Below are 13,027 nucleotides of genomic sequence, written 5' to 3' on the forward strand. Positions count from 1 at the left end.
TGAAATGTCTGCAAGGGATGGTTTTGGGGGAGGGGAGGAGGATCCCTTTGAGAAGGCAGTCGGAACTGTTCTAGACAGGGTTCAACACTGGGTCTAGTATTTGGGGGCTGTGTTTGGGTAGTGAAGTGATATTTCCAGTTGAGGTTCCGGGTGAATGAGAGGAGATCTTTAACCAGGGCAGTGTGGTTGAATTTAGGTGTGGGGCTAAAGGTTAAGCCTTTTGATAGAACAGATGTCTCTAGAGGAGAGAGGGATCTGGATGAGAGGTTTAGGACTCAATTGGGACTGGTGATATGTGGCATTTGACTGTGGTTATAGTTGAGATTTGGCCTGTGTGGGGTATGTGCTGGGATGGGGAGATTGAGTAGGGTGGCTAGGCTAGGTTTGTTGGCTATGAGGGAGTTACCCACTTTGTACCCTAATCCTATACCACATTATTTACATTCATTCCGGAAACATGCATTCACCGTACCCAAACTGCAATCCCACATACTTTTCCTCCGGTCCTGCTTAACCTTTGGAATTACCCCTAAAGGGCTTACCTTAAAAGTTCCCATCTCCGGGTGCAATTCCTCCTTCCACCAGTCTCTCCTGGACTTCCAGAACCTTCAATCCTTAGCCCTTACCCAACTTGTCCTGTATCTCTACACTACTTCATGTAACCACCACTCCCAACAGCTCCTATCTCTCTTCAAAGTCCTCCACCTCTCAAACCCTTGCTTGGAGAACACACTCAGGAACATCATCCTAGAAGCCAGCTGCAAACTTGAGTTCCATGCCACACACCACCCTAAAAAACTATCCACAGTGCTACTGCAACACCTAAGAAGTGGGGTCCCTCTCCCTATCCCTCACAAACACCAACCACAACAGAACCTTCAACAAACCCCCCTCATAGCCAACAAACCTAGCCTAGCCACCCTACTCAATCTCCCCATCCCAGCACATACCCCACACAGACCAAATCTCAACTATAACCACAGTCAAATGCCACATATCACCAGTCCCAATTGAGTCCTAAACCTCTCATCCAGATCCCTCTCTCCTCCAGAGACATCTGTTCTATCAAAAGGCTTAACCTTTAGCCCCACACCTAAATTCAACCACACTGCCCTGGTTAAAGATCTCCTCTCATTCACCCGGAACCTCAACTGGAAATATCACTTCACTACCCAAACACAGCCCCCAAATACTAGACCCAGTGTTGAACCCTGTCTAGAACAGTTCCGACTGCCTTCTCAAAGGGATCCTCCTCCCCTCCCCCAAAACCATCCCTTGCAGACATTTCAGGAATTCCTCACATCCAGTGTTGCCTCCCAGTCCTTCTTGAAGAACATCCCGACAACCCCCAACATCACCCCAGCTGAATCCCATGCCATTAAGGAGCTGAAAATAGACCGCTCTATTGTCATAGGCCCCACAACTGTTGTACTTGACCGTGTGGAGTATGTGGCAGAAGGACTGCATCAACTCTCCGACACCTCAACCTACAAAGCTGTTACCCAGGATCCCATTCCCTCCATCCAGACTGAGCTGCAAAAAATCCTAAAAATCCAAGGTCCCTCACAAGGCCTCACAACGGCTTCCATAGACTTACTCACTCCACCTGAGCCACGTACCCCTACCTTCTACCTATTACCCAAAATCCACAAAGAGAACCATCCTGGTCGTCCCATTGTAGCAGGCTTCAAAGCCCCAACCGAACGTATCTCAGCTCTGGTAGACCAGCACCTCCAACCTATCACCCGCAGACTCCCATCCTACATCAAAGACACAAACCACTTCCTAGAACGCCTCAAATCCATTCCCACCCCTCTCCCACCTGAAACCTTTCTTGTCACCATAGATGCTACATCCCTTTACACAAACGTCCCACATACCCATGGTATCTCAGCCCTAGAGCACTACCTCTCCCAACGCCCACCCTAAGATCTTCCAAAAACCTCGTTCCTTATCACACTTACCAACTTCATCCTCACCCATAATTACTTCACTTTTGAAGGCCAGACCTACAAACAAATCAGGGGAACGCCCATGGGAACCAGGATGGCTCCGTCCTATGCCAGCCTCTTCATGGGCCACATGGAGGAGGCTTTCCTGAAAACCCAACAGCTGCCTCCCCTGGCCTGGTATAGGTTTATAGATGACATCTTTGTGGTCTGGACTCATGGTGAAGAAACACTCCTTAATTTACTCCATAACCTCAACTCCTTTTCGAATCTGAATTTCACCTGGTCCTTCTCCAAAACCCAAGCCACCTTCCTGGATGTTGACCTTCATCTTGTTGAAGCTCACATCCACACCTCTGTCCATATCAAACCCACAAACAAACAACAGTACCTTCACTTTGATAGCTGCCATCCTTTCCACATCAAACGCTCCCTTCCCTACAGCCTAGGTATTCGTGGCAAACGTATCTGCTCCAGTGACGAATCCCTCAACAATTACGCCAATAACCTTACCAGTGCTTTCCTCTCCCGCAACTATCTTGCAGACCTTGTCCACAAACAGATTTCCCGAGCAATACATTCCTCCCCGTCCAACAACAATGTTCCTACCCCCAGACCACACAGAAGCATCCCCCTTGTCACCCAATATTATCCTGGCCTCGAAAACATCAACAAGTTACTCTGCCAGGGATATGACTTTCTCAAGTCAACCCCTGAAATAAGATCATCCCTTGACAAAATTCTCCCCACACCACCCAGAGTTGCCTTTCGTTGCCCCCCTAACCTCCATAACATCCTTGTTAAACCCTACAATATTCCCAGACTACCTTCTCTACCCAGCGGTTCCTACCCCTGTAACCGACCCCGCTGCAAAACCTGCCCCATGCACCCACCACAACCACCTACTCCAGCCCCGCTACTGGTAAAACATACACAATTCAAGGCAGGGCCACGTGTGTAACTACACATGTCATTTATCAACTGACATGCCTGCACTGCACAGCCTTTTACATCAGCATGACAACAACTAAACTGGCTGAGCGCATGAACGGACACAGACGAACTGTCCGCCTAGGAGATGCCCAATACCCAGTAGCGGAGCATGCCCTCCAGCATAATTCTAGGGACCTAGGAACCTGCTACACCGTATGTGCCATTTGGCTTCTCCCACCCGACTCCAGTCCCTCGATACTGCGGAGATGGGAACTTGCACTCCAACACATCCTTTCATCCCGCCATCCCCCTGGACTGAACCTACGTTAAACAACCTCACTCCCATTTACTCTTCAGTCTTCTACTCTTTCCCTTTCCTCTTTAGCCATTCACACATCTTTTCATCCTACATAGTTGTGTTTATCTTTATACTATATACCTCTTTACTTCTGTATGCATCCTCTTTGGTTTGAAGCTGGCACAGTACTTACAGTAGAATATCTTTGGCTTCCCTCTGACAACCATGCCTCCATCCTTGCTACCCTCCCTATTTTCCTTTCCCTGTTGCTTCATAACCTGAGTAATTGAATCTGCTTTCCCTTTTTTCCTTTCTTTCCCCTCTCTCCTCCCCGATGAAGGAACATTTCTTCCGAAAGCTAGGAACGTAAATTTTCGGTTCTGTTTTATGTGTATCTATCGGCTGTACTGAGCTGAGGTAAGTACTGGCCAGCCCCTCTATCTCTTTGTTAGTATTTGTTTCACATCTTTATATGAGATTTTCCATTAATCATTAAAATTCAGTTTTTCCAATTTAGTTGTCGCAAAATTTCTCCTGGTAGGACCAGTCTCTTAGGTTCAGTCTTATGATCCACAAATCCTAAATATGGCCCTGTGACTGACCCAGTTGTCCTCTTCAGGTGCTTTGAGCTGTGTTGTTGCACATACTCACTACCTGGACACCAACTACAATATGAAATAGTGTTGATGTTGTATCACTATTTACAGCTGAATTCAACTCCTGGTTCTTGCTACAGCTTTTGCTGCTCATTCATTTTCGAGGACCACGTTGTTATTCTGTCAAATGCACATTCGCCTAGCATCTTACAGCTCTTGTTAATGAGGTGACCAATGGGATCTTAATAAATTGAGTGCTGGATCCCATGTCTTCTTAAAATGAAACCTCTGCTCCAGCTTATTAGATTTTCTGACTTCTCTATTTTGTTACACTCCTTACTTGTACTGCACACTCGCCCCACAAAACTGATTTCTTCATGTTTTGTTTGATTACAACAATCAAGGCAGTGCTTGGTGACAGATTATTTGCTTGGTTGTTTTAGTTTTGTGTGATGTTTATGTTTCTTGCACCTATCCTTGACTGTTCTAAGAGTCCGTCACAAGTAAGGCATGCCACATTCACAAGGTTTTTAGGGAATTAGACCATCATAAACATTAAAAATGAGAATTTTTATCTTTGTTAGTGGAAGTGAAATACAATTAATTTCATGTTTCTGTAGGAGAGTACCTATCTTTCTGGAGTTTTATCCAGTATACAGCAGATAAGCAATTATTGACTTTTCTTATATCCTATGTATTTTGCTCATATCAACAATGATTAAGAGCCTTTTTTGTCATGTTAAAGACTGTGTAGGTCTCTGAAACATGGGGATTATCACATTCCACGAGAATGAGGCATGTCTTATGGGGGGAGGGGAGAGAGCAAGCTATTAGACTAATCGAAGAGAGGTGCAGGAACATAGTGACATATCCAACTAACACAATACAGCAAGCCAGCTAACATCAAGTGTTGCCTTGTGTACCATCATGAAATTATATACAATGGGACTAGTGACGGATGTGCTGCAAACACCAAGCTTCTGGGAGAGCATGACTAAGGAGTCCAACAACATAAAAAAAGTAAGAAAACCTAATAAGCTTGGTCAGAGATTTGAATTTAAATGAGGCTTGGGATCCAGCACTCAGTTTATTAAGATCTCACAGGCCATCTTATCTGTTAAAGCTGGAAAATGCCAAGAGAATGTGCATTTTACAGAATAACTGTGGGCTCCAAAAAACATATGAGCAACAAATGAGCATTAAAAGACATGGCAGCAGCTGGAGTTGAACTTGGCGACAAACAGCAGTGTAACAAAAACAATACTCCACAATCTTGTTGGAGTTGAGGCAGAAAGTACTTATAACCCCAAAGCTAACAGTACCTAACAAAGAAAACTCTCCCAATTGTCACAATTACCTGTGACTGTACCTGAAACCATCCTATAAATACATCTTGATTATTTTGTGCACAGATGGATTGATAGCAATGGAGTCCAAGCAGTCATTGCCATCTGAGTCATGAATGTCACTTGTAACACCATTTCACAGCTATGGAGTGGAATCTTAAAATGAAGAAAAATTCAACAGCAAAACATTCAACAACTCAGCATGAGAATAATTATCTCACTTTTATTATCCAAAGCCATTTGACCAGTATAAGGCCTGCTGTAGCTAGGGACCTCATTAAAGCTTTTTGATGACTCGTCCCATCCAACTAAGCTTTATTGGTTTGTAGAGGTTTCCCGGAATGTTCAACGACCAGAGTGCTTTGTTACCCAAACACAAAGGTAGAATCTAGTAGCTTGCCCACTGACTGTATCCAGAAACAGTGAGGCAGTATCCTGTTTATACACAAGTCACAGTTCAGCAATGCGATTGATTCCCACTATCTGTTAGTTTGGCATGCTGCAGGGGCACATTACCAACTCGTAAATATTGTGGGAAAGGATCTAGCTGGTGGCTCTAGTGTATTAGAGTGGATGAGTATGCACATCACTGGCTATATTCCTTAAAATCACAGTGGTAATTGTCATCTACAAGGACGACATTGTCCAGACTTCAACATCTTTCAGACTTTTGCATGTTCCATGTAGAACTGTGTTTCATCTGAAGAATTATAACGCATGACCAGCTAGCACTGGTGGAAGGGTACCTACAACATTATGAGTATCACATTCCACAGAGGATAAAGAGATTGAATGAGCACATGAGATAAAATAAATTATTTGGTTAATTATGGGAGACAAACTTTAATTGCAATGAATAACTGGGATTCAATAGTAGGAACAGGAAGAGGAAGACACAGGAGTATAACATGGACTGGGGAAAAGGTTTGAAATGGAATGCTGCCTGGTAGCATTTTGCAAGGATATTAATTTAATCATTGCTAAACACTTGATTCAGCATTCATGAAAGAAAGCTGTATACATGGAAGAGACCTGGAGACATTAGAAGGTTTCAGATAGATTACATAGCAGTATGAGAGAGATTCCAGAACATGGTTTTGGACTGACAACTATTACAAGGGCAGATGTGGACTCTGGAGATAGTTTATTTGTTACAAACTGCAGACTGAAACTGAAGAAATTGAAGAAAGGTAGAAAATTGAAGAGTAAGCTGAAAGAATCAAAGGTTGTTGGGATTTTCAAAAGGAACATTAGGCAATGACTGACTGCAACAGGAAAGAGAATACAGTAGAAAATGAAAGGGTAGCTTTGACAAATTTGGTTTGTAGAGGTTTCCCGGAATGTTCAACGACCAGAGTGCTTTGTTACCCAAACAAGCAGAGTATCAAATAGGCAAAAAGATAGGCCCAGTAGGAATTCAGTTTATGATGATTACCTGACATTTTCAGCTGTATTGGGGGCAGTCTCAGAGTCAAAACATAGTTGTTCTTCTTCTTACAGAAGTCTATTTACACAGATCACATAAAAATACACAATGATTATTGGTTTTTAGCTAAATTAAATCACCTCCTTCAGATCATTTGTATAGGGAGAAAAAATTCTGTACAAATGCTCTAAACATGGCAATTTAATTTTGCTGAAACCAGTAATAATTTGTATTTTTACATGATCTGGGTGAATAAACTTCTGTAACAAGAAAAAAACCATGTTTAGAACTCAATTTAACTGAAGAAAAGAGGAAAATATAAAATGCAGCAAGTGAACTACTCAAAAGAAAAGATGCACATCTAAAGTGACAGAAAGTGCAACATGGAAAAACAGAAATGGCTAGAGAAGAAATGTAAAGCCAAAATGAACCTCTACAGAAAAGAGAAGGAGTCCTGTGAACATTAAAAACTCAGACAGAAAGCTAGTACTAAGCAAAGAAAGGAAGGTTGACAAGTGGATGGAATATATGGAATATATAGAGGGGCTTTACAGAGGAAATTACCTTCAAGACAATACTGTGGAACAGGAAGCAGGCGAAGATCAGATGGGAGATATGAAACTGTGAGAATAATTTGACAGGGCATTGAAAGAGGTAAGTTGAAACACGGCATCTGGAGTAGAGGCCATTCCCTCAGAACATATTGCCACAGAACCATTCCACCCGGTACGTGCAAGATATCCGAGCTAGACAAAATACTCTCTGACATCAAGAATTTAATAATTTCAAATCTAAAGAAAGCTGGTGCTGACAGCTGCGAGTACTACAAAATCATCAGCTTAAGAAGTCATGGTTTGCAATATACTAACACAAATTCTTTACAGAATAATGCAAACATTAGAGTATCTGTAGAAGCTGACCTCAGGGAAGATGAGTATGGGTTCTGAGGAAATGCTAGATATGTGAGGCACTAGTTCACATGTGACTTATCGCACAAGAAAGACTGAAGAAAGGCAAACCTACATTTGTAGCATCTGTATATTTAGAGATAGCAGTGACAGTGTTGACTTGAATATGTTATTTGAAGTTCTCAAGATAACATTGATAAAATACAGGAAGTAAAAGTTCATTTAAAATTGTTACATAACCCAGACTGCAGTTATAAAGAGTCAAAGTATATGAAAGGAAGGTAGGGGTTGAGAACAGAATGAGATAAGGATGTAGCCTCTCCCCCATTTTATTCAATCTGTACACTGAGCAAGCAGTAAAGGAAACAAAAGAGAACTTTGAAAAGGGAATTACAGTTGATGAAGAAGAAATTAGAATTTTAAGGTTTACTGATTACATGATAATACTGTCAAAGACAGCAACGGACTTTAAAGGTAAGTGAAACACAACTGATAGTCTTCTAGAAAAGAGGATATATCATGAACATCATCAAAGGTGAAACAAAGCTGATGAAGTTAGTTGAATTTTATCAGGGGTCACTGACAGCTAGATTGGCAGATCAGATACCAAAAGTAGTAGATTAGTGTTGCTATTTAGGAAGCTAAATGACTCATGATGGCCAAAGTAGGGGCGATATAAAATGTAGAGTGTCAATAGCAAAAAGGGTGCTTCTGGAGAAGAAAAAGAAAAAAAAATACAAAAGTAAGTTCACAGAATAGACTTTCATTCTTTAGTAGTGTGTGCACTGATTTGAAACATCCTGGCAGATTAAAACTGTGTGCTACATAGGGACTTGAATTCAGAACCTTTAACTCATGTGGGCAAAAGATGTACAGATGGAGCTACCTAAGCATGACTCACAATCTACCCTCACAGCCGTTCTTCACAGAAGTTCTCCTATATACGTAGGCTGTGGTTAAGCCATTCCTCTGAAATATTCCTTTTTCCAGGCATGCTAGTCCTGCAAGTTATCCCAGTGAACCACTTTGGGAAGTCTGAAAAGTGGAAGAGAGGCTCTGACAGCAGAGGTAAAGTTGTGAGGGTGGATCGTGAATCATAGGTGAAGGTTCTGAATTTGAGTTACAGTCTGGAACAAAGTTTTAATGTCACAAAGTATCATAAAGTTAAATGTCAGTAATTCTTTGCTGAAAACATTTAACTTTAGTGCAGCTTTGTATGGAAGTGAAACACGGACAATTAACAGTGCATACAAGAAGGGAGTTGAAGCTTTTTAAAAGTGGTACTACAGACAAACACTAACAATTAGATGGGTACACCAGATAACTAATAAGAAGGCACTGAATTGAATTGGGGACAAAAGAAATTTATGTAACAACTCGACTAAAGGAAGCGATCGGTTCACAGGACACACACTGGGGCACCATGGAATAGTCAATCAATCTGTAGAGGAAGATAAAGGCTAACTACAGTATGGGTGGACATTATGCAGAGATAAAGCAGCTCACACAGAACAGATTAATGTGGCGAGATACGTTAAACTAGTATTTGGACTGAAGATCACAATGCCAGTGACTGTAAAACAACAACAACAAAGTGGTCAACTAACGCCCTAAACCAAATTCATTTGAATATGCACGGGTCGCTCCGGATAGAGGAATTGCATCCTAATACTGCCACCACGAACAAACGTTGACCTCTAGAGAGTACTTAGCTAGTGATGTGGGCATTATTAAAGTCATACTGAATGGTGTGATCCACAGTTTAAAAGTGCATTCTTTACTGTCATGTGACAGTGCCATATCCCATACTGACATTTTGCATGCCACCAGTGAAGGGACACCATACACAGTAAATATTGCTCCATGGGTCTCTCTGATTCCTTAAATCAGGCATGAGTTTATTTCCATACCTGTGTATTTATTAATTTCTGTTAGTTCTCAATCTCTCATACATTGCAATCTGGTGGTGTTATCAAATTTTCCTTAGTTTTCTTGTATCTTTTTTTCTGGAATTGCAACTCTTTCCAGAAGCTCTTCCTCAACGAGTATGGCTTAGCTTCCATATTACTGTCTCATAGATTTTCCCCTTTTACATAGTAAAATTGTGTAAATACACTTGTCTTGGTTTAGCTCCTTGGATCAACAAATCCCTCTCCCTTCCCCCCATACATGCATTAAGCAAGCACTCATCCTCACATATTTTCGTAACTTGCTGTATAGCAGCATTTTCACTGAGTCCTATTCACAATAATATTAGTAATAACACTAATAATAATAATAATAATAATAATAAGACTGACCTAATCCCTCAAAACCTCTGCCAAAAAATTTAGACTTTACCTTACATGAAAATTGAGAATTTTTTAATATTATACTTACCTTCTCATAGAAAGCTGTCTCATTTTGAAAAAACTCACATGACCTGAATGTTTTCCTACGTCCAATGTTATGAGGCAAGCTTTTAACAATCAGTGCAATAGAATATTGTTTCTTACTAACAACATCTGAACCTTGAACTGCTAAACGTGTGATAGTACTGAGATAACTATCTCCACGAGCATCCCTTCGAAACAGTGTATACTGACCAAGCTTTACTTCACTGTGACCAGAAATTTCTTTCAATATATCAATAAGAATATTTTCAGTGAATTTTGGAGAGATTTTTAACAGTTCTTCTGGAGTGCCAATAACAGATGACATGTCGGCAGTCTGAAACACATTAAAAATAATGATCAATAAATATGCAAGATAATTGCATACTCAAGCTAGTATTATACTGTGATCACCTCTACTTATGCACATTACAGTGTAAATACTATAATACAATTCATTTTTGTTCCCATTTTAAGAAAAAGAGATTTGCTTGCTGAAATGGTTGTTTTTGTCAGCCATCAACATCCTTCATCCTTCAATTTACAAGTGTATTAAACATTTAATTCAAACAGTCAATGAAGCTAAAAAAAACTTATTTAGCATATTTTAAAAACAGTGTATTCTAGGGCCACAAAACTCAGTCTAAAAGATTCAAAATAATTGAACCACCTAACTTTTTTACCTCTCCCTCCTCCTTAAGCCTTCCCTTTCTGCTAAAACCATTGCCAATTTTTTTAAACTTAATTCATGTCTCTAAAACAAGAGAAACAGGTCCAAAACTGGAGAAAATTATTAAATGACAGAGAATATACATATATAGAGAAAAAGTTGAGGGGTGCCATGAAGCACAATTTCTAAGAAATTTCAAACCACCAACTTTCTCCTCAGAGTGTGAAAAATTGTTGTTGGCACCGATCTACATGGGGAGAAATGATCATAATAATAAAATAAGAGAAGTCTGAGCTCACACCAAAAGATTTAAGTGTTTATTTTTCCTGCATACTGTTTGAGAGTGGAATCCTAGAGAAATAGCTCTAAGGTGGTTCAATGAATCCTCTGCCAGACATTTAACTGTGAATGGCAGAGTAATCATGTAGAGGTAGATGTAGAAGTACTCATAAACAAGTGACAGAGATTTAAGACAAATAGAAAAGTGTGGTACACAATTACCACTTGGTCAAGCAAATTCATGCTGGTGAAGTAAGCAGAAAGGGTTCTGGACAGGAAAATCTAAATGTGCTAGACAGTGAACCCTGAACTCCTGAGGTTACGTTAGAGTGCTTAATCCGCAACCTTTCTTTCTCTCATCATGTATCCATTGTTAGTGATTACTCATTCAGTTAACCAATTTTATCTCTGCTACCACCTAATTTTCAGTTGTTTTAAAATAACTGTAGAAAGGCAGACATAATTTTTCTTTCCCTGGTAAATATGGGGCTGAATGGATGCAAAGAGAGGCACACTAATGTTTTTGTAAGGTTTTGATGACAGTCTCAAAATACATTTGTTGTTGTTGTTGTTGTTGTTGTGGTCTTCAGTCCTGAGACTGGTTTGATGCAGCTCTCCATGCTAATCTATCCTGTGCAAGCTCCTTCATCTCCCAGTACCTACTGCAACCTACATCCTTCTGAATCTGCTTAGTGTATTCATCTCTTGGTCTCCCTCTACGATTTTTACCCTCCACGCTGCCCTCCAATGCTAAATTTGTGATCCCTTGATGCCTCAGGACATGTCCTACCAGCCGATCCCTTCTTCTAGTCAAGTTGTGCCACAAACTTCTATTCTCCCCAATCCTATTCAATACCTCCTCATTAGTTACATGATCTACCCACCTAATCTTCAACATTCTTCTGTAGCACCACATTTCAAAAGCTTCTATTCCCTTCTTGTCCAAACTATTTATTGTCCATGTTTCACTTCCATACATAGCTACACTCCATACAAATACTTTCAGAAACGACTTCCTGACACTTAAATCTATACTCGATGTTAACAAATTTCTCTTCTTCAGAAACGCTTTCCCTGCCATTGCCAGTCTACATTTTATATCCTCTCTACTTCGACCATCATCAGTTATTTTGCTCCCCAAATAGCAAAACTCCTTTACTACTTTAAGTGTCTCATTTCCTAATCTAGTTCCCTCAGCATCACCCAACTTAATTCGACTACATTCCATTATCCTCGTTTTGCTTTTGTTGATGTTCATCTTATATCCTCCTTTCAAGACACTGTCCATTCCATTCAACTGCTCTTCCAAGTCCTTTGCTGTCTCTGACAGAATTACAATGTCATCGGCAAACCTCAAAGTTTTTATTTCTTCTCCATGGATTTTAATACCTACTAAAAATTTTTCTTTTGTGTCCTTTACTGCTTGCTCAATATACAGATTGAATAACACTGGGGACAGGCTACAACCCTGTCTCACTCCCTTCCCAACCATTGCTTCCCTTTCATGTCCCTCGACTCTTATAACTGCCATCTGCTTTCTGTACAAATTGTAAATAGCCTTTCACTTCCTGTATTTTACCCCTGCCACCTTTAGAATTTGAAAGAGAGTATTCCAGTCAACATTGTCAAAAGCTTTCTCTAAGTCTACAAATGCTAGAAATGTAGGTTTGCCTTTCCTTAATCTTTCTTCTAAGATAAGTTGTAGGGTCAGTATAGCCTCACGTGTTCCAACATTTCTATGGAATCCTAACTGATCTTCCCCGAGGTCGGCTTTTACCAGTTTTTCCATTGGTCTGTAAAGAATTCACGTTACTATTTTGCAGCTGTGTCTTATTAAACTCATAGTTCGGTAATTTTCACATCTGTCAACACCTGCATTCTTTGGGATTATATTCTTCTTGAAGTCTGAGGGTATTTTGCCTGTCTCGTACATCTTGCTCACCAGATGGAGGAGTTTTGTCAGGACTGGCTCTCCCAAGCCCGTCAGTAGTTCTAATGGAATGTTGTCTAGTCCCGGGACCTTGTTTCGACTTAGGTCTTTCATTGCTCTGTCAAACTCTTCACGCAGTATTATATCTCCCATTTCATCTTTATCTACATCCTCTTCCATTTCCATAATATTGTCCTCAAGTGCATAGACCCTCTATATACTCCTTCCACCTTTCTGCTTTCCCCTCTTTGCTTAGAACTGGGTTTCCATCTGAGCTCTTGATATTCATACAAGTGGCTCTCTTTCCTCCAAAGGTCTCT

General features: G+C 40.6%; 1 protein-coding gene across 2 annotated transcripts in view; it reads right to left on the bottom strand.

Moving 5' to 3' along the window:
• Positions 1-13,027, bottom strand: part of LOC124616013 — a 114,323-nt gene that overhangs the window by 50,052 nt on the left and 51,244 nt on the right. For both annotated transcript variants that reach the window (XM_047144229.1, XM_047144230.1), the window contains exon 2: positions 9,836-10,165. In XM_047144229.1, the coding sequence (XP_047000185.1) occupies positions 9,836-10,156 (321 nt within the window). In that variant the 5' untranslated portion in view covers positions 10,157-10,165. The remainder of the gene's footprint in view (positions 1-9,835; positions 10,166-13,027) is intronic.

The sequence above is a fragment of the Schistocerca americana genome, chromosome 5, assembly GCF_021461395.2.
Source record: "Schistocerca americana isolate TAMUIC-IGC-003095 chromosome 5, iqSchAmer2.1, whole genome shotgun sequence".
In the NCBI taxonomy this organism is placed as follows: domain Eukaryota; kingdom Metazoa; phylum Arthropoda; class Insecta; order Orthoptera; family Acrididae; genus Schistocerca; species Schistocerca americana.